This window comes from Littorina saxatilis, linkage group LG1 (assembly GCF_037325665.1).
Source record: "Littorina saxatilis isolate snail1 linkage group LG1, US_GU_Lsax_2.0, whole genome shotgun sequence".
Lineage (NCBI taxonomy): Eukaryota > Metazoa > Mollusca > Gastropoda > Littorinimorpha > Littorinidae > Littorina > Littorina saxatilis.
The window spans coordinates 99,079,017-99,098,860 of record NC_090245.1 but is presented as its reverse complement, the minus strand read 5'-3'; the positions used below and the strand labels follow the sequence as shown (position 1 = coordinate 99,098,860).

The 19,844-nt window shown below is 44.6% G+C and overlaps 1 protein-coding gene across 2 annotated transcripts in view; it reads left to right on the top strand.

The window, feature by feature from the left end:
- Nucleotides 1-19,844, top strand: part of LOC138947280 (endothelin-converting enzyme homolog) — a 46,909-nt gene that overhangs the window by 12,490 nt on the left and 14,575 nt on the right. Inside the window, exons 3-13 of one of the 2 annotated variants that reach the window (XM_070318726.1) lie at nt 87-217; nt 1,175-1,369; nt 2,072-2,200; nt 3,006-3,176; nt 5,833-6,006; nt 7,299-7,388; nt 9,243-9,367; nt 10,235-10,457; nt 12,357-12,533; nt 12,861-12,964; nt 13,429-13,539. In XM_070318726.1, coding sequence (XP_070174827.1) covers nt 87-217; nt 1,175-1,369; nt 2,072-2,200; nt 3,006-3,176; nt 5,833-6,006; nt 7,299-7,388; nt 9,243-9,367; nt 10,235-10,457; nt 12,357-12,533; nt 12,861-12,964; nt 13,429-13,539 — 1,630 coding nt within the window. Of the gene's footprint in view, nt 1-86; nt 218-360; nt 403-1,174; nt 1,370-2,071; nt 2,201-3,005; nt 3,177-5,832; nt 6,007-7,298; nt 7,389-9,242; nt 9,368-10,234; nt 10,458-12,356; nt 12,534-12,860; nt 12,965-13,428; nt 13,540-19,844 lie in introns of those variants that run through there. The other variant, XM_070318736.1, reaches the window with a different exon arrangement.

The following is a 19,844-nucleotide window of genomic DNA, read 5'->3' as shown; positions in this document are numbered from 1 at the left end:
ACAAAACAAATTGAGGGGGGGGTGGGGGGGCTTAAAAGGGGGTTCCACTGTATTTAAATTTGTGTTGTGTTTGTTGCCTGTGACAGATAGCAGCTACGAGCCGCGGAGACGTGACAGTAGTTGCTGGCTGAAAGTGTGTCTGCTGGTTCTGATGGCGGTGGTGGTCTTGCTGCTGTCACTGCTGCTGTGGAAGTGGACTATGGCTACCGGCATTGAGGTGAGTGTATCATCATCATCATCATCATCATCATCATCATGGTCCTGCTGCTGTGGCAGTGGACTATGGCTACCGACACTGAGGTGAGTGTATCATCATCATCATCATCATCATCATCATCATCAATCTTGTTCCTACTGCTATCACTGCTGCTGTGGCAGTGGACTATGGCTACCGGCACAGAGGTGAGAGCATCATCATCATTGTCATCATCATGATCATCGTCATTATCATCATCATCATCATGGTCCTGCTGCTGCTGTGGCAGTGGACTATGGCTATACCGGTACAGAGGTGAGAGCATCATCATCATCATCATCATCATCATCATCATTATCATCACAAAGTGGTATAAACTCTTCTCACAGGAACGGTTTTCAGAAAAATGTTGAACTGTGTTTATGTCACACTGGAAATATCCTGTATTTTACCGGTTTTACCTTTGAAAATATCAGAGATGCATACCTCAACCGGTCAGCTGTACTAAAAAAAAAATCTTTTTTTTTTCCATTGCAATTTTAACATTTTCTCTGTATTAACATAAAGATATTGCTATTTTATTTGTAGGTCTTTGTTTGACTGGTGTCCGGGATGAAATGACCGGCTTTTGTGGGGCATTAATTTATCTTAAAGATACTGCTTTGTGACATTCATAATGTGGTAAAAACCGTTTTGGAAAAGAGCGAACACTTTTCGAGTTATAAGCCTGTGACTAAGGTGACCCTCACACTGTTACCACAGTCCCCCCGGACTTATATTAAGCCTAGCGCAGAACCGAGCGAGGTGACATGCGACTCATTCCGTGGTGGAGGGTCACATATTGTTATTTTTGTTGACAAATTTGTTTGCGGGCATTCATAGCCATATACATTAATGTACCGTCACTGTTTTGTTGCTCTATGCTTTTGCACAGCTTTGCGTCATCATCTTGCGGATGTTGTGTGTGTGTGTGTACAGGTTTGCCTGACGCCCGAATGTGTGGATGTGAGCGCTTACATAATGAGGAAAATGAACCAAACAGCCGATCCATGCGAGGACTTCTACACTTACTCGTGCGGTGGCTGGGAAAGCGCGACTTTTATCCCCCCTGAGAGAGCCAAGTACGACACCTTCGCCGAGGTCCACACTAACAACGTAGCCCTCGTCAAGAGAGTAAGTTTTCTGAGCTATAGATGATTTTTAATGACTGCAATGTCTTGTCAGAGCTTAGTTGCAATAGATGAATTCCGGAAATAACTCTGTCGGGTATTTATGTTTTTTGAAAGAGTCAATACTCTTGCTTATAGTGAGGCAAGCTTTCTACACGTCCATGTGTTTTAGACACACCCCTCGCTAGTTACTGGCCGATAATGTCACGTGAGAAAGTTTGTATGTGTAGGTCCGAGAGTTGGGATTGGGGTGGGAGTGGTGTTGTAATATCTGATGCAAGATTAGGTAAGGTGCAAGTCAAACATATATTACTTGTGTTGTAAGTATGAACCTGAATGTGATAGTAGGTGTTAAGAAGTTAAGAAGACATGCAGTGATTTGTCACATGCCCACACACATACACTGACACACACACACACACACACACACACACACACACACACACACACACACACACATATATACAGTCGCGATATAACCTTCGTGGTTGAAAACGACGTTAAACACCAAATAAAGAAAGAAAGAAAGAACATATACACAGACACACACACACACACACACACACACACACACACACACATACACAAACACACACGCACACACATATACACACACACCCACCAAGAAAGAATGTGTACCATTTTTTCCAAAGAAGCAATTGACAGGAAGCATGTCAGTAAACTTTTTTCTTTCTTTTTTCTCCAGCTGATGGATGACACGAGCACAGTGTACAAGGGACACAACTCCTCATCAGTGGCCAAACTCAAGGTGTATTATCAGACCTGTATGGATGTGGACAAGATTGAGTCAGACGGCACAGCGCCCATGCTGAAGGTAATTTCCACAACTTAAAGGTACTGAACTTGTCAAATCCAGGTGCACGGAGCCCCTGGGGCTTTTAGTCATACCTCAGGCAGCTATCCGTTAGAAGAACTACCAAGTTTCATTGACTTGCACCCAAAGAGTCAAGAACTGCGATTTTTTTACGAATTAATTTCGTACTCGGACCCGACTGGTCTTGGCCTATTTTTGGATCTAAATTTAGATCAGGTAGATCACCACATCATGCACAAAAAGACACGTCACTAAGCAAACTATGTCAGACGTCATCATGAGTTTGTTTAAAACAAAATGGAGGCCGGAATCACTCAGTTGAATCGAACTCCGACCAAACACCACGTAATAACTAGGTTAATTTATGCACTCGCGTGAACAAGAAATTGACGAGCTTCACAGATGTCGTCGTTGGGTAGTTTTGGGTTTGTTTTACTACCATAGGAGGATTTTTGAACTGTAAATGCACTCAGCTGCAACAAAAACGCAAAACGAAGGCTGTGAGCTGCACTGTGCCTTTAAGTCTTGGTTTAAGGCAGAACACCTTTAGCAATAATTTTGACTTCCTTTAAGGGGCGGTCTCGATTAGCATTAGCTGCTGAATAGATGATTAGCAATAAGAACTCACCTGGTGGCGGAATCGGGGTTGGGGGGTCAACTATCTTGGAAACATTTCTCTCTTATCAAGGATTTATTTGACAAACCTTTTTGAAACGATTACTTGTCCACTGACTACCTTCAGAAATTATTCTGGGCAAGCTGTAGAGCCTGATTCCCTGCCATGTTGGTTGTTCTCTGTATGCAGTGGATCAAAAAGCTAGGCTCATGGTCCATCACACTGGACAGTGACAGGAACAAGACGGAAGGGTGGGACCTCACCTCGGCCCTGGTCAACTTTCAGCAACACGGACAGGCGCCACTGTTCGTGTTTAGTCTGGCCATTGACTCCAAAAACAGGTCACGGCATCTTCTCAGTGTGAGTTTTATTTATTTTATTCTATTTATTTACGAGGATTTATATCGCGCACGTATCTCATCTCACCACACAAGGCGACTCAAGGCGCATGTTATCTATTAGTTGTTGTTGTTGGTGTTGGTGGTGGTGGTGGTTTTGTGTGTGCTGAAGGATAGAGGGGGGGGGGGAATGGGGAGCAAGGGCGGGGTGCAAGAATGGAATATGCTGGACTGGGAGATGGTGGTCTGGGCCAGAAAGGATGGAGTAACAAATTCTGTGCGTGTGTGCGCTTGTCTCTGTCTATGTCTGTGTTGTGACTGTGTGTGTGTGCGCTTGTCTCTGTCTATGTCTGTGTTGTGACTGTGTGTGTGTGCGCATGTCTCTGTCTATGTCTGTGTTGTGACTGTGTGTGTGTGGGCTTGTCTCTGTCTATGTCTGTGTTGTGACTGTGTGTGTGTGCGCATGTCTCTGTCTATGTCTGTGTTGTGACTGTGTGTGTGTGCGCATGTCTCTGTCTATGTCTGTGTCTGTGTTGTGACTGTGTGTGTGTGGGCTTGTCTCTGTCTATGTCTGTGTTGTGACTGTGTGTGTGTGCGCTTGTCTCTGTCTATGTCTGTGTTGTGACTGTGCGTGTGTGTGGGCTTGTCTCTGTCTATGTCTGTGTTGTGACTGTGTGTGTGTGGGCTTGTCTCTGTCTATGTCTGTGTTGTGACTGTGTGTGTGTGCGCGCTTGTCTCTGTCTATGTCTGTGTTGTGACTGTGTGTGTGTGCGCTTGTCTCTGTCTATGTCTGTGTTGTGACTGTGTGTGTGTGTGCGCTTGTCTCTGTCTATGTCTGTGTTGTGACTGTGTGTGTGTGCGCTTGTCTCTGTCTATGTCTGTGTTGTGACTGTGTGTGTGTGTGGGCTTGTCTCTGTCTATGTCTGTGTTGTGACTGTGTGTGTGGGCTTGTCTCTGTCTATGTCTGTGTTGTGACTGTGTGTGTGTGGGCTTGTCTCTGTCTATGTCTGTGTTATGACTGTGTGTGTGTGGGCTTGTCTCTGTCTATGTCTGTGTTGTGACTGTGTGTGTGTGGGCTTGTCTCTGTCTATGTCTGTGTTGTGACTGTGTGTGTGTGGGCTTGTCTCTGTCTATGTCTGTGTTGTGACTGTGTGTGTGTGGGCTTGTCTCTGTCTATGTCTGTGTTGTGACTGTGTGTGTGTGCGCTTGTCTCTGTCTATGTCTGTGCATGGGTGTTACTGGGAAAAATCAAAAAACCTGAAAGGCAGGGGTCCAAAATGCTCAAGTTTGAAAGAAAGTTTCTGGACACCGACGAAACCAAATCATAATAAGCAAGATGGCGGCAAATCCAAGGGAGCGAACCGAGAAAGCACGCGAACCGGTGTCAAAAGTCGGATCGGAACCGCTGCTCGTTATTTCAACTTAGCGAAACGAAGCTTTTATTTTTTTTTTTTTTTAAACCCGGAAAACCGGAATTTCCGGCTTCAGATTTTTTCAAAAACAGGAAATCCGGCAAAAGCCGGAAGAGTAACACCCATGTCTGTGTTGTGACTGTGTGTGTGTGCGCTTGTCTCTGTCTATGTCTGTGTTGTGACTGTGTGTGTGTGTGCGCTTGTCTCTGTCTATGTCTGTGTTGTGACTGTGTGTGTGTGCGCGCTTGTCTCTGTCTATGTCTGTGTTGTGACTGTGTGTGTGTGGGCTTGTCTCTGTCTATGTCTGTGTTGTGACTGTGTGTGTGCGCTTGTCTCTGTCTATGTCTGTGTTGTGACTGTGTGTGTGTGGGCTTGTCTCTGTCTATGTCTGTGTTGTGACTGTGTGTGTGTGGGCATGTCTCTGTCTATGTCTGTGTTGTGACTGTGTGTGTGTGGGCATGATGTGTGTTTATGTGTCTCTTCATGCATGTACCTATCCCCTTGTTCGTGTCAGTGTGTATGTGTCTGGGTTGTATGTGTTTTTTGTGTGTTTGTTGTTTGTTGTTGTTTTGTTTGTTACTCTCACTACCTATTTATGCTAGATGACATTGTCATTGTGCAATTAACACATCTGTAGAAACAAGTTGGTTGTAGATTTGTCCAGGTACAGTCTTTTACGACCATCTAGAGAGGTGAATGATTGACATAAATACACCTCTTTGGGGTGGTCGTTATGGACAGGTGGACGCTATATAGAGAGGTGAATGATTGACATAAATACACCTCTGTGGGCTGGTCGTTTTGGGCAGGTGGTGTTATTGAGAGATATTGGCCAGGACAAATTTTACTGTATGAGACACCTGTTGTGATGAAACTGTAGTTTGACAAGATAGCAATAAAATTGTTGAACATGTTCATTGTTATCTTGTTCTAGTTCTTCTCACCTGCAGTCTCGTGTTCCATATATTTGTGACCCTCCACCACGGAATGAGTCGCATGTCACCTTTGCATGATTTTCATATTTTTACATTTTCCTAAAGAGTTTTTTATGCTCTATCCAGTGGTGAAAACCGTTTTGGAAAAGAGCGAAAACTGTTTGAGTTATAAGCCTGTGACTAAGGTGACCCTCACGCTGTTACCATACACTCTCCGGACTTATATCAAGCCCAGCGCAGAACCGCGCGAGGTGACATGTGACTCATTTCGTGGTGGAGGGTCACATTTGTAGTTTTACATTAAAATCTGCAATGTTTGTTTTCAATTCAGTTTTCTCAAGGAGGCCTCACTCTGAACAGCCAAGAAGAGTACCTGCAGGACGCTGACAAGTTCAAGGTCGCTTTCATGGACTTTGCCGTCAGGGTGGGCCGTCTGCTTGGGGGAGACAACTCCACACAGCAAAAGATGGAGGCTATTTATGACTTTGAGAAGAAACTGGCAGAGGTAGATTATACGTTATTTGTATTTTTGACCAAAATAGGAGATTTGACACAGTTCGAGACAGTCAGTGTTCCTCCAAGACCGTGGGAGGTGAACAATGATCGACTGAGGATGAAAGTCGCTTGTTCATTTCAATGCTTGTTATTCTCTCAGGTGCCAGGAGAAAAGGTTCCGTACAACTCTCGCTTACTCTATTACACATGTCGTATGCATTAAGAGCGATTACTTCCCTTTGGTTATTTGATATCTTAACATCGCTCTGCCTCATTCTGTTTGAAATTCTGTCAAGTTCTGTGTAAAATCTCCTATTTTGGTCAAAAATGAAAATAACATTTATGTATTGATTGATTTAAGTTAGAATTCCTTTTATTTTTTTACGATTGAAAAAGATGGGTTCCACTGTTTTGACATTGTAATGAACAGAAAATCAGAAAAAGTCTGAAAACAGGCGTTCTTAACCACTTGCCTGCCTTAGGACGGGTATACCCGTCCTGCGCTTGTGCAGCCGCAGCGCCTTAGGACGGGTTTACCCGTCTTGACGGTTCCGGGATTTTCCAGAAGTGCGATGTCACTGCTGACACAAAAATAGCAGCCAATGGCTTGGTAGGATACCTCATTCTCATGAATAAACATAAATGGTGACGCGGTTTTGCGTCTGAAGGCTATTTTCGGCCTTGGCGACAGGATAGGGGAGAGAAATCTCGACTCGTCAAAATGGCGAACGGTGAAAGTCGACCGGGCCACGGTAGGGAAAAACAAAGCCGGACTGACGCTACAGGCGGTGCAAATGACCATGGATACTGACAGGGGAAGGGGGAGATCTTCTTTCGGACGATTCGTTGCAAACAGGTAGATGATAGTGATTATAATCCTTTCTTGGAGCGAGCAAAACAGCCACCTGTGTTTGATCCACAGGCACCGGAAGATGCGCCGGACTGATTTTTCAAAAGTTCATATTTAAACATCATTATAAGCCAAACTAATTATTATTTCCATGATTAGACACTAAAAACAGATTCTTGGTTCAATTTCCCTTAAAAATAACATAGGTTTTACTTACCTACCTACTGCCAGTTTGGAACTAGAATTTTTTGTGAATTATTATACCCCGAACTCCAATATTCCCTGGCAGTCAGGAATGCACATACGCAAGTTTTGATTGGCAGCGTAAGGGTTAAAGAGCGGTTCCATTTTTATTGACATTGAAAGTTTACAGAGGTTACGAACAGAAAACATTCTAAAATGCGGGGGTTTGGGGGTTCGACTGTACAGACATTGGTGGTTTGTTGTGGCAGATCTTCATGAACAAGGAGGAGCTGATTGACCCCATGAGTCACTACAACCTGATGACCGTGGCTGACCTTCAGAGGGATATAGGAGACCAGGTAGGCACGTGGTAACGGTCAAAATAGAAGGTTTTGGTCTGTAGGTTCGGCAAGACATTGATTTGCCAGTGTGAACTTGCTGTGCAAACATGTACAAACATTCATATTTTAACCCTATGCCTCCCGTGACATGGGAAGTAACTCCATCAATTAACACTTTTAAAAAATTGTAGTAAGGCCCCCCCCAAAAAAAATAGTCTGTTTACGGTAACCCGACCGACCCTATTTTTTTCGCGCGACCCTAGACTTTTTTTGGCATTTGGGGGGGAAAAAAAAAAAGGTTTTTTTTTGCAAAATAACGTAAAAATATGGTTTTTGGGGAGAAAAAAAAAATTAAATCCCGACCTACCGACCCTATTTTTTGGGCCTATGTTACCGTAAACAGACCTATTTTTTTTTGTTGCCTAATTAAAGTATCCAATTCAGGTTTTCTGACATTGTGAATGCTCAAACCTGGCAGGAAGCCAGAGAAATGGAAACAAATATGTGCAGACCTGGGAACCCATGCAGTTTCACTGTATTGTGTACGCATGATTGACTAAATTACGAGCAGTACGATCAATGGTTAAAAAAATATGACAAGATAAATTCCTAGACTACTTCTGTTGACAAGCGTATTCCGAAGCTGATCCAGTATTTTGACACATGATTACAGTTTTTGTCGGTAAACATTTAAAAAAAGAATTTGTTTTCAACGTATTGGAAACTTATTTAACGGTGTGAGGGACCCCGCGTGTACAACATGTTTGATTCATGGATGTTCAAATGCTGTGTGGAGTACGCTCATTACACCCCCGGTATAGCGGTGTGTATAGGATTCGGTCGATGTGTTTGTTTGTTTGTGTGTTTGTGTTCACATATAGATCTCAAGAATGAACGGACCGATCGTCACCAAACTTGGTGAACAGGTTCTATACATTCCTGAGACGGTCCTTACAAAAATTGGGACCAGTCAAACACACGGTTAGGGAGTTATTGGTGGATTAAGATTCTACAAGGACTTATAGAGGGACATATTAATGGTCAAAGGGAAATAACCTTCTCAGTTGGTGGCAGTGAGAATGGTAAGGACGGGGGTGTTTTTCCTACCTCGGAGGAATTTCTTGGTTTTTTTCTGAAAATACACCAAGTTTGCTTGAGAATACTCCAGGTGCAAAACAGGGGTTCCCAGGTCTGGATGCGTCATAGGTAGCACTGTGTTCAGCAGGCGTTAGAGATCTCTGTGTGGATTCTCGAGCAGGAGACGTTGGTTGCTCCAGGGGGCAAAGAGTTCCAAGGTTAAACTGCAGGCAGTGCAAAAATACCTGGATCTCACATGAAACACCCGTGACCTACTTTTGATTTACTTGCCTGCTATAAACAACAAATTCTAAACAACAAGATGACTGTGGATGAGATGAAGAAAATTGAAAAACAAAATAATTCTGTACCCACCAATACAAGGACAGCACACACAGCAGTACATTGGGGTGTGCACGTTAAAGATCCCACGATTGACAAAAGGGTCTTTCCTGGCAAAATTGTATAGGCATAGATAAAAATGTCTACCAAAATACCCGTGTGACTTGGAATAATAGGCTGTGAAAAGTAGGATATGCGCCGAAATGGCTGCGATCTGCTGGCCGATGTGAATGCGTGATGTATTGTGTAAAAAAAATTCCATCTCACACGGCATAAATAAATCCCTGCGCCTTGAATATGTGCGCGATATAAAATTGCATAAAAATTTTTTAAAAATCCCTGCGCTTAGAACTGTAGCCACGGAATACGCGCGATATAAGCCTCATATTGATTGATTGATTGAAATGTTCACCTATGGAGGCTTCTTCAGAACTTCTTACCTGCCTTGTTCAGGTCGACTTGAAGCGCATGATGTCCAGTGTGCTGCAGAAAGATATCTCCGCCGACCAGACCATCATTGTCTCCACTGTCAAGTATTTCCGTAAGCTGGGGCCTCTGCTTGCGAACACCAGTCAGCAGTAAGTTTGTTGTTGTGGTGGTTTTCTTTTTCTACTGATCAGTAGTATTTTCTTTCCCTTTTTTGCATTTTCATGGGTGGGAGTCCCAAACGTTGCTAGGATTGAACATTTTTCCGGGGGTCTAGGGGCCTTGGTCCCGACAGGGTGCAGGGGCAGTGACCACCAACCCCCCCACCCCCCAGTCGAAAATGAATTCTAGCATTTCAAGGAGGGTTTAGGTGACCTCTCCTGGCTCTAAATCTAAAAACAAACAAGTGTTTTGGAGAAATCTTTTAAACTTGAAGGTATTTGCAGTCCCCCATCTGAAAACGTATTATAGCATTTCAGGAGGGGCTATTTCAGCTTTATGGCTCAGTGTGTTGTTTTCAGAGTGCTACAGGACTACCTGATGTGGCACATGACCCAGCGGCTACCCGGCTAAAGTACTTTATGGCTCAGTGTGTTATTTTCAGAGTGCTACAGGACTACCTGATGTGGCACATGACCCAGCGGCTACCCGGCTACAGTGCTTTATAGCTCAGTGTGTTATTTTCAGAGTGCTACAGGACTTCCTGATGTGGCACATGACCCAGCGGCTACCCGGCTAAAGTGCTTTATGGCTCAGTGTGTTATTTTCAGAGTGCTACAGGACTACCTGATGTGGTACATGACCCAGTGGCTACCCGGCTACAGTGCTTTATGGCTCAGTGTGTTCTTTTTAGAGTGCTACAGGACTACCTGATGTGGTACATGACCCAGTGGCTACCCGGCTACAGTGCTTTATGGCTCAGTGTGTTATTTTCAGAGTGCTACAGGACTTCCTGATGTGGCACATGACCCAGCGGCTACCAGGCTACAGTGCTTCATGGCTCAGTGTGTTGTTTTCAGAGTGCTACAGGACTACCTGATGTGGCACGTGATACAGCGGCTACCCGGCTACATGCCGCAGCGGTTTGTGGACGCGGCGATGGGGCTGAACAAGGTGGAGCTGGGTGTGTCCACCACCTCTCCTCGCTGGCAGCGGTGTGTCAGCAAAGCGGAGGCCGCGTTCGGCTTTGCCAGCTCTGCCCTCTACGTCGACAAGACTTTTCCGCCTGAGAGCAAGGCCCAGGTAAAACTCATCACAAGCTGTTGAATACAGTGCAACCCCTCCCCTTTAAGACGTGCAAACATCTGAGAAATTCAGGTCTTTAAAAGGAGAGAGTCTTAAATCGGGGTAAATTTAAAGTTATGAGAAGAAAATCTAAAAAAAAAAAAGCAAGGTCTCAAAGGGGGGTGGGTGGGGGGAAGAGGATGTCTTAAATTGGGGTGTCTTAAAAGGGGGGTTCCACTGTATCTAATATCAAGTCAGCCTAGCCATCCCCACAAGACTTGGGTTGGCTTTTTCCGAAAATGTGCTGATATTCTACTGGTTTAACAAAAACAATCATAATCCAAGACTTTATTATTGTCCATTAAAACGAAGACATTGAGAAGGACGGTTATTTCTTCGAGGTATCTGGCTTCCCTGTCAACAATGATGAAACACACTGTATGAATTATTAGGACATTCAGCAAGACAAAAACACAGTCATTTCTTTTATTAACAAACACACCTTTTGGCACTAATTCTATCTCAGTGTGCTATCATCTGTATAACAAATAAATTATATCGAAGCCTGAAAATACCAGAAATGAAGTGATCACCTGGTCGGTGCTACCAGCCTGCGCTTCTTTTCACAGCAAGTCAATAAATAAAATTTGGCTTCCTAAAATCCTTCTTGCCCTTCCAAACGCCCTGACTTTTTTTCTTGCTATATGTGACCCTCCACCACAGAATAAGTTGGATGTCACCTTGCATTGTTCTTGACTAGCCCCAGTACCGGTATACGTCCTGGGGGTGTCACTCCGATATCAATTTTGAGATTTCGCTACAAAGTTATTCTTCAGTCTCTTTTTCTACCTACATCTATCACCTGATAAGCTGAAAATGCCTTAAAAGTTGTATAAAAGGTCAGGGTAAGGTCAACATTGTTTGGGGCTGTTTTTTCTCCGAACCGACGTTTTGAGGGTTACCTCATTCACAGGCTAATAACTCAAAAAGTGTTTGCTCTTTTGTAAAACGCTTTTCACCACTGGGTAGAGCATAAACAAATCCTTTACAAAAAGTAACAAGAAGGGCAAAGCCCATACGACTCACATGCTTGACCTTCTGCTTTACACATTTTTCCTACCAAAATACATGTGACCTTGACCCAAGGTCAAGGTCATCCAAGGTCATGCAACACAAAGCTGTTAATTCAAGACATAGGAAGTACAATGGTGCTTATTGGCTCTTTCTACCATGAGATATGGTCACTTTTAGTGGTTCACTACCTTATTTTGGTAACATTTCATAAGGGTCAAAGTGACCTTGACCTTGATCATATGTGACCAAATGTGTCTCATGATGAAAGCATAACATGTGCCCCACATAATTTTGTAAGTTTGAAACAGTTATCTTCCATAGTTCAGGGTCAAGGTCACTTCAAAATATGTATACAATCCAACTTTGAAGAGCTCCTGTGACCTTGACCTTGAAGCAAGGTAAACCAAACTGGTATCAAAAGATGGGGCTTACTTTGCCCTATATATCATATATAGGTGAGGTATTCAATCTCAAAAACTTAAGAGAAAATGGGAAAAATGTGAAAAATAGCTGTTTTTTAGACAACATTTATGGCCCCTGCGACCTTGACCTTGAAGCAAGGTCAAGATGCTATGTATGTTTTTTGGGGCCTTGTCATCATACACCATCTTGCCAAATTTGGTACTGATAGACTGAATAGTGTCCAAGAAATATTCAACGTTAAAGTTTTCCGGCCGGACGGACGGACGGACGGACGACTCGGGTGAGTACATAGACTCACTTTTGCTTCGCATGTGAGTCAAAAAATACAAAAATCATGCATTGGTGACAAGCGACTCATTCCGTGGTGAAGGGTCACATATTTTCTATTTTCCATAGTTTAATCACTCTAATTGATTGCAGGCCCTGAAGATCCTGACAGCAGTGCAGTCGGCCTTCATCGCCAACCTGGACAACCTCAAGTGGATGGACCGGTCCACGCGTGACAAGGCCAAGGTCAAGGCCACTGCCATGGGCAAGGTCCTGGGCTACCCAGAGTGGCTGCTCGACCCCCAAAAGCTGGATGATTACTACCAGGAGGTGTGGGCATGTTTGGCTAGAGTTTTAACTTTTGAAACTGGATGAATTATGTTGGCGTCTGCGTGTCTGTTTTCCGGATTATTCTCATTGTCGGCTGCTTCTGTGGCTATTGTATGAAGCAACTGAAGGTATGCAAGCAAATACACACACACACACGAACACACACACACACATCATACATGCACAAACACACACATATGATTCCCATCAGGGTTTATTTTCATGTCAAGTTGCATGCCTTGCCCCGCTGACTAAATTTGCTCATGTTTACAGACCTGCTCAGAATGGAAAGATGTGTTATTAACTATTTATTGTTGCATTTTTCAGGCTCAAGTGAAGAAAGGGGAATTCCTGAACAACTTCTTTTCTGTAGCCAAGTATGAAAAGGACAGATTGTGGAAGAAATGGGTCAAAACGCCAGTTGGAAATGAGTGAGTATTGCCAGAATCCTTGGTTAGCTGTTAGTTCTTCTGCGTTCTTGGGCTGCCACTACGACATACACTCGTCTTCGTATTTATCCCGACATTTAGGCAGTCATACTGCTATTATGGGGGATGCATGTTGGGAGTTTTTGTGTTTCGAATAACCCACTAAACTCAGATAGGATTACAGGATCTTTTTTGTGTGTATTTGTCTTTTGCTTGCGTACACACAGGAAGGGGAATAATTGAGGCATTAGCAGGTCTGAACATAAATTGATCTGGGAAATCGGAAAAATCTCCACCCTTAACCCACCAGGCGCGAGCGGGATTTGAACCCCGATAGTTTCCACACAGGAGGCTGACGTCCTAAGCACTAGGGAACCACGGGTAAATTGACACAGGGGGTGGGCTCTTTAAATTGGGGACTCTTAAAAGGGGGTTCCACTGTACAACATACTGCTGTGTGTCTACAGGTGGAGCATGTTGCCGGATGAAGTGAACGCTTTCTTCAGTTCCACGTACAACCACATCGTCATCCTGGCTGGTCTGCTGCAGAGACCCTACTTTGATCTCAACTTCCCACGGTAAGAATGCAGCAGTCAGGCATGAGAATCTTCACCCTTTTAATGAAATTTTGAACTGTTAGTGAATTAGATGTTTTTTGAATTTTAATCCACATGACACTGCGAGACAATTTTCCTTGTTGTTCTCGTATAAGGACATTAAATTACATATTACTTCCCCAAATCTCATAAATAGCAATTTACTTCCGTTAAGTGCTTAAACGTTGAACACGCTTCCCTGGTAACACAAGGGAAGCCACTCCCCTAAAGAAAAATCACATAAACAGTCACTAGACCACGTGATACCTCAGGGTAGGCTCCCCTTATCGCCACGTGACACGCGGCCGCCATCTTCAATTCACTTCTCTTCCAACGCCTGAGCTGCTCAGACGTGTTGGTTCACGCTCCGGCCTTTTGTGGCCGTTTCAGCTTTTTTGAAGCTGAGTTTTTCCCTGGTTTTCTCTACGTTCGGGTGAGACCTTTCTATTCGTATTGTGGCTAGCGTTTTCTGTTGTAGAAATTGTTTGTTACAACTTTTTCGGTCAACATGTCTGACAAAGAACATAAGAAACGTGCGTCTGCATCAGCGAGTTCAGATTCTTCTTCAAAGCGGTCAGCTAAGAAAACGAAAGCCAATCCTACTGTTCATGTCACGGACCCTATCAATGATACTTCATTTAGTGTTGTTATTGATCCTCCTGCTGAGTCTCTTGTTGATTCTGCCGCTCCTGTACTTAGCATTGAACCGGCAGACAAAGCTCCGTTAGACAAGGAGCAAATGATGGATATTTTTTCATTCCTTTGCTGGTCAGCTTAAAGACATTTTTGCTGAGGAAAGGAGAGCGGCTAGTCGTGTTACGTCCATTCTTCCTTCTAGAGTTGGTGGTGTGCAATCTTTGGCTAAATTGCGTACACCTTCAGCTACCGTTACGTCGGCCGACGTCTCGGTTGAGTCTCCAGCTTCCGGTCGGTACGAGTGGCCATGCTCGTATCCGGAACTGGCTTCAGGTGTCCCTCACCTTCAAGGTATGTCTGGTCAGGCACAGGAAGTCAGCTGTCGTTCCGCGACAGTGGGTGACAATCGTGTCTTACAAGAGCGTCCAATAGCGGGTACACCTTCCTTTCTTGCGGACGTTTCTTGTGCCACCCCACTGGGGGTGCGTCGCGAGCGTATTCTACATAACGCTTCGTCGATAGCACAGGCATCTTCCGGTCCGCGTGCGGAACCGGAAGAGGACATTGGCCAGATGTCTCGAGAGGCGGTCACTTCCGGTGATCGACCTCGCTCGGTTCCGGTTACCGCTGCCAGTAATACTGAGTGTACTGAACGCGGTTTCTTACCGGAAGGAAGCGCTTTTGCGCAAGACTCTTCGTCTGTTTACGGAAGTACTAATTCCGAACAGGATGAGGAAGTTTTCCGGTTACCGGCAAGGTTTATCCAGGCTCTTGCTCTTGCAGCAGAGGTGACCTCACGGTATTTTCCGGAGGGAGTGGTCGCAGCTGTAGACGATTCTGCTCCTCCTAAATCAGCGGTTGACGATTTTTTACCATCGCAACCTGTCGCCTCGGGGTTTCGTTTCTCAGAATCTCCCTTGGTGGCTTATGAAATGGCGAAAGTTTTGGCTACTCACCCTCCGCTGGGTAGTAACATTCCTCTTCGCCCAGTGCCACTTCTGGTGGCGCATGGACCGGTTCCTCCTTCAGTGGATTCATGGCTGGCCACAGAGCAGCAGGCTTCTGTGTTTCGCCATGCCACACACAGGAAGTTAGTGTTGAAACAGTCCAATCGCGGGTTGATTCAAACTTTTGCCCTACCTCGGGCTCCACTTCCGGTGACTCCAGCTGTTGACTTCCTGCGTTTTGAGCATTTCAAGAAGGATAAAGCGTTTCCTTACACTGAATCTTCTCTTCTGGGGTTAGAGGAAACAGGCAGATCTGCACTGGAACTTGCATCCCTCTCGGATACGCTGCTGCGTTCTTTGACGCGGGCGCTTACTTCTTCCCTAGAACCATTTGAGTTCAGGCAAGATGCAAGCGAACAGGATGTGGCGGCTCTTTTGTCGGCATTGGCTAAAGTTTCGGCGCAACAAATGGCGTCATCAGCACGGCTCTACGCTCATGCAGTTTTTACTCGAAGGGATAACTTCCTCTCCGAGTCCAGACTGCAGGATCGGCGAACTATTGACTCTTTGCGCACATCTCCCTTCACGGAGGAGGCGCTCTTTGGTCCTTTGGCTCTTGATGCTCTTCACAAAGAGACCCAAGAGGCAAAGGATTTGGAGTTTGCCAGATACACTCAACGCTCCGCTAGTCATACCATACAATCCGACTCTGCTACCTACATGGCCCCTGCGGTTAAAGGTAGCTTTAAGCAAAACTCTGGTTCCTCTCGAGGTCGTGGAAGGGGTGCTTCTTCTGGCAATAAGAAGCCTTCCTTTGGCAAGTCTCGGGGGTCTGGGCGAAATCCCAACCCCCAGTGATTCCCCCCTGATCTGATTATCCCTGCAGCCGCCATCCCCGTGATGGTGGGCGGTCCGTCTCGGGCGATCGTATTTTGGATGCAGAACGTAACCAACAATTGGATCGTAGGGATAGTCAGATCGGGGTTCCGGCTTCTCTGGAAAGAGGAAAAGGCTCCTCTTACCAGAGTTCTCCCTCACTTTTCTTTTCCGGCCAACAAGGAATCAGTCATGGTCATAGATGCCGAGATTCTGGCCCTTTTACGGAAGCAAGCGGTGGAGGTAGTATTAGATCATTCCTCCCCCGGATTTTTCAACCGGATTTTCGTGGTACCCAAGGCCTCAGGGGGGTGGCGCCCAGTTCTGGAACTTTCCTCTCTGAACGCCTAAGGGACATACGCTTTACCATGAAAACACCAGCTACGGTCAGGGACACCTTTCGCCCGGGCGATTGGGTCACCTCCATCGACCTCTTAGACGCGTATTTCATCTTCTCATCCATCCTTGCGACAGGAAGTGGTTGAGGTTTCGGTGGAGAAACAAGGCATACTAGTTTCGGGCCCTGCCCTTCGGCCTATCCTTAGCACCATGGATCTTCACAATGGGTGTTCGATAGATTTGTGCTCTTATTCGGCAGAAGGGGGTACGTCTTTGGGCGTACCTCAACGATTGGCTGATTCTGCATCAGGCTCGAGATCTTTGCCTTTCTCACACTCATGTCGTCCTGCGCCTCGCATTGGATATGGGTTTTGCAGTCAATCAGACCAAGTCGGATCTCACTCCCGCTCAGGAGTTTTCTTACCTGGGCATGAGATTCAACACAGTACCCTGGACCGTTCGGCCCTCTCTCAGGAGAGTGGACAAACTCCAAGACTTAATCAGAAATGGACAAGCCAACACTGGATCCGGACCTACTACGTCTGTCTCGGGGCTCTCCCGTCCCTCTCAATCTCGTAAAGGGAGAGCTTCTACAACCAAGAACAGGCATTCCTCACGGAAATCCGCAGTCTCTGCTTCTTCACGGGTGGATGTTGTGAGAAATTCTCTTCTGCACGCAGGTGCTTCAGACATCACTGTTTCGTTGATTCAGAAAGCTCACAGAGCTTCCACAAATTCGGTTTATTCCTCTCACTAGAAAGCTTGGAATACTTGGTGTCAGTTAAACAACGTCAACCCAGTAGCGCCTAGGTCCATGCAAGTCGCTAATCATTTGGCTTGGTTGTCTTCACAAGGTTGTTCTGCATCCTCCCTTAAGGTTAGAAGATCAGTTATATCTTCAACATTACGACAGTTAGGGCATGTTATCAATCTTGGCGGTCCAATAGCTTCAGTGCTGAAAGGCGCCTCGATTGCAGATATTAAAACAAACAACCAGTACCGGCTTGGGATCTCTTTCTTGTTCTTGAATTTTTGAGATCGTCAGACTTTGAGCCTTTGCATGCTGCGAGCTTACCAAATCTAACCCGCAAGACATTAATGTTACTGTTGTTAGCTTCAGCCAGACGCGGTAGCGAGGTACATTCTTTATCTGGCCTGCAGAAAGACATTTCGTTTCAAGCAGACGGTTTCGTCTCGCTTAATTTTCGACCAGATTTTCTAAATCAGAGACCAGATCAGCAATCACCAGTGATCACAGTTCATCCACTGTCTAATATATTAGCTCCAAACGATCCAGATCTTATGAACTGTCCGGTTCGTGCGCTAACGACTTACTTATCTCGTACAAGCCCCATTCGGGCTAGTAGTCAGAAGCTGTTATTCATCTCCACGAACACAGCTAGACACAAAGACATTGCCAAAGTCACTTTAGCAAAATGGGCTTCCACTCTCATTAGACAAGCCTATGTGTGGTGGCAGCAATGATGGTGGGCGTTCTTCTCAGTTCATCCTTCCTCTCTCCTCGGCGAGGACTCATGAGACCCGTGCTTGGGCCTCATCTCTCGCTGTCTTCAAATCCAGGCGTCTATCTGAGGTCTTGGGCGCCGCTTACTGGAGATCAGAAGACGTCTTCCTGAATTACTATTTGAGGGACGTCTCTGGCACTCGTCCTTATGGATGCAACGTCCTACCTGCGGTCGTGGTTGCCGGGCAGGCTCTACCCAGAACTTAGGGTGAGTTGTCTGTCTGCTTATATTCATGTTTTATGATCCCACCTCCTTAAGTAGCAATCTGCTATTTATGAGATTTGGGGAAGTAATATGTAATTTAATCAAAAATTTTAGTGTAAATTTTCATTTGATTAATATACTTACCCAAATCTCATATCAAATGCCCTCCCACCTACCCCGCTTTCAGACTTGCTCAGTCTTGTCAAGAAGTGAATTGAAGATGGCGGCCGCGTGTCACGTGGCGATAAGGGGAGCCTACCCTGAGGTATCACGTGGTCTAGTGACTGTTTATGTGATTTTTCTTTAGGGGAGTGGCTTCCCTTGTGTTACCAGGGAAGCGTGTTCAACGTTTAAGCACTTAACGGAAGTAAATTGCTATTTATGAGATTTGGGTAAGTATATTAATCAAATGAAAATTTACACTAAAATTTTTGATTAAAATCTTCGAGTCTTGAGTCTTGGAGGAATTTCTTCTTTTGAACAGCTCTAGGTCTTCATGTTAGATTTGCTTTGAAGCTGTAAGCAAGACTCCTCGTGAAAATCAATTTCCCTTCATCTCTTACACCGAGGATAAGAAATTAAAGTGATACAATATGCAAAGTTTGGTCTTATTTTGGATTTGGCAACATTTGTTTTCTCCTTGTTGTCAGTTTGTTTTCTCTGATATCTGAATGCTGGGGTTTTTTTTCACAAAATATTCTGTGGCTAGACTAGAGTGTGTTGTTCCCTCCTTTGGATCTTATTTCTGATCTAGGGTCACAGTTAAGAGGAAGCATTCAACGCTGAATCAAAAAAATGGCTGGATGAAAATGTTGCTGAATTTAAACATTTTGGAGAGAAAAATATCTTATCATGAGCGGTGCTAGTATTTTATGCAATGTTTGCATGGAAGCACCAAAACACTGCTAGGCGAAGAAGAAAAAAAAAGCAGTGTATCCTATTCCCTAAGTGACCATATTTTTTCCTCTCAATCCAAGAACAAATTGTGAACCTGCACATTTTTGTTTTATTAACAAGAAGGGCAAAGCCCATACGACTCACATGCTTGACCTAGACCTTTAGGGTAACTAAACCTAGCAATGACATCATACACTAAGAACTGCTTTACACATTTTTCCTACCAAAATACATGTGACCTTGACCCAAGGTCAAGGTCATCCAAGGTCATGCAACACAAAGCTGTTAATTCAAGACATAGGAAGTACAATGGTGCTTATTGGCTCTTTCTACCATGAGATATGGTCACTTTTAGTGGTTCACTACCTTATTTTGGTCACATTTCATAAGGGTCAAAGTGACCTTGACCTTGATCATATGTGACCAAATGTGTCTCATGATGAAAGCATAACATGTGCCCCACATAATTTTTAAGTTTGAAACAGTTATCTTCCATAGTTCAGGGTCAAGGTCACTTCAAAATATGTATACAATCCAACTTTGAAGAGCTCCTGTGACCTTGACCTTGAAGCAAGGTAAACCAAACTGGTATCAAAAGATGGGGCTTACTTTGCCCTATATATCATATGTAGGTGAGGTATTCAATCTCAAAAACTTCAGAGAAAATAGGAAAAATGTGAAAAATAGCTGTTTTTTAGGCAACATTTATGGCCCCTGCGACCTTGACCTTGAAGCAAGGTCAAGATGCTATGTATGTTTTTTGGGGCCTTGTCATCATACACCATCTTGCCAAATTTGGTACTGATAGACTGAATAGTGTCCAAGAAATATCCAACGTTAAAGTTTTCCGGACGGACGGACG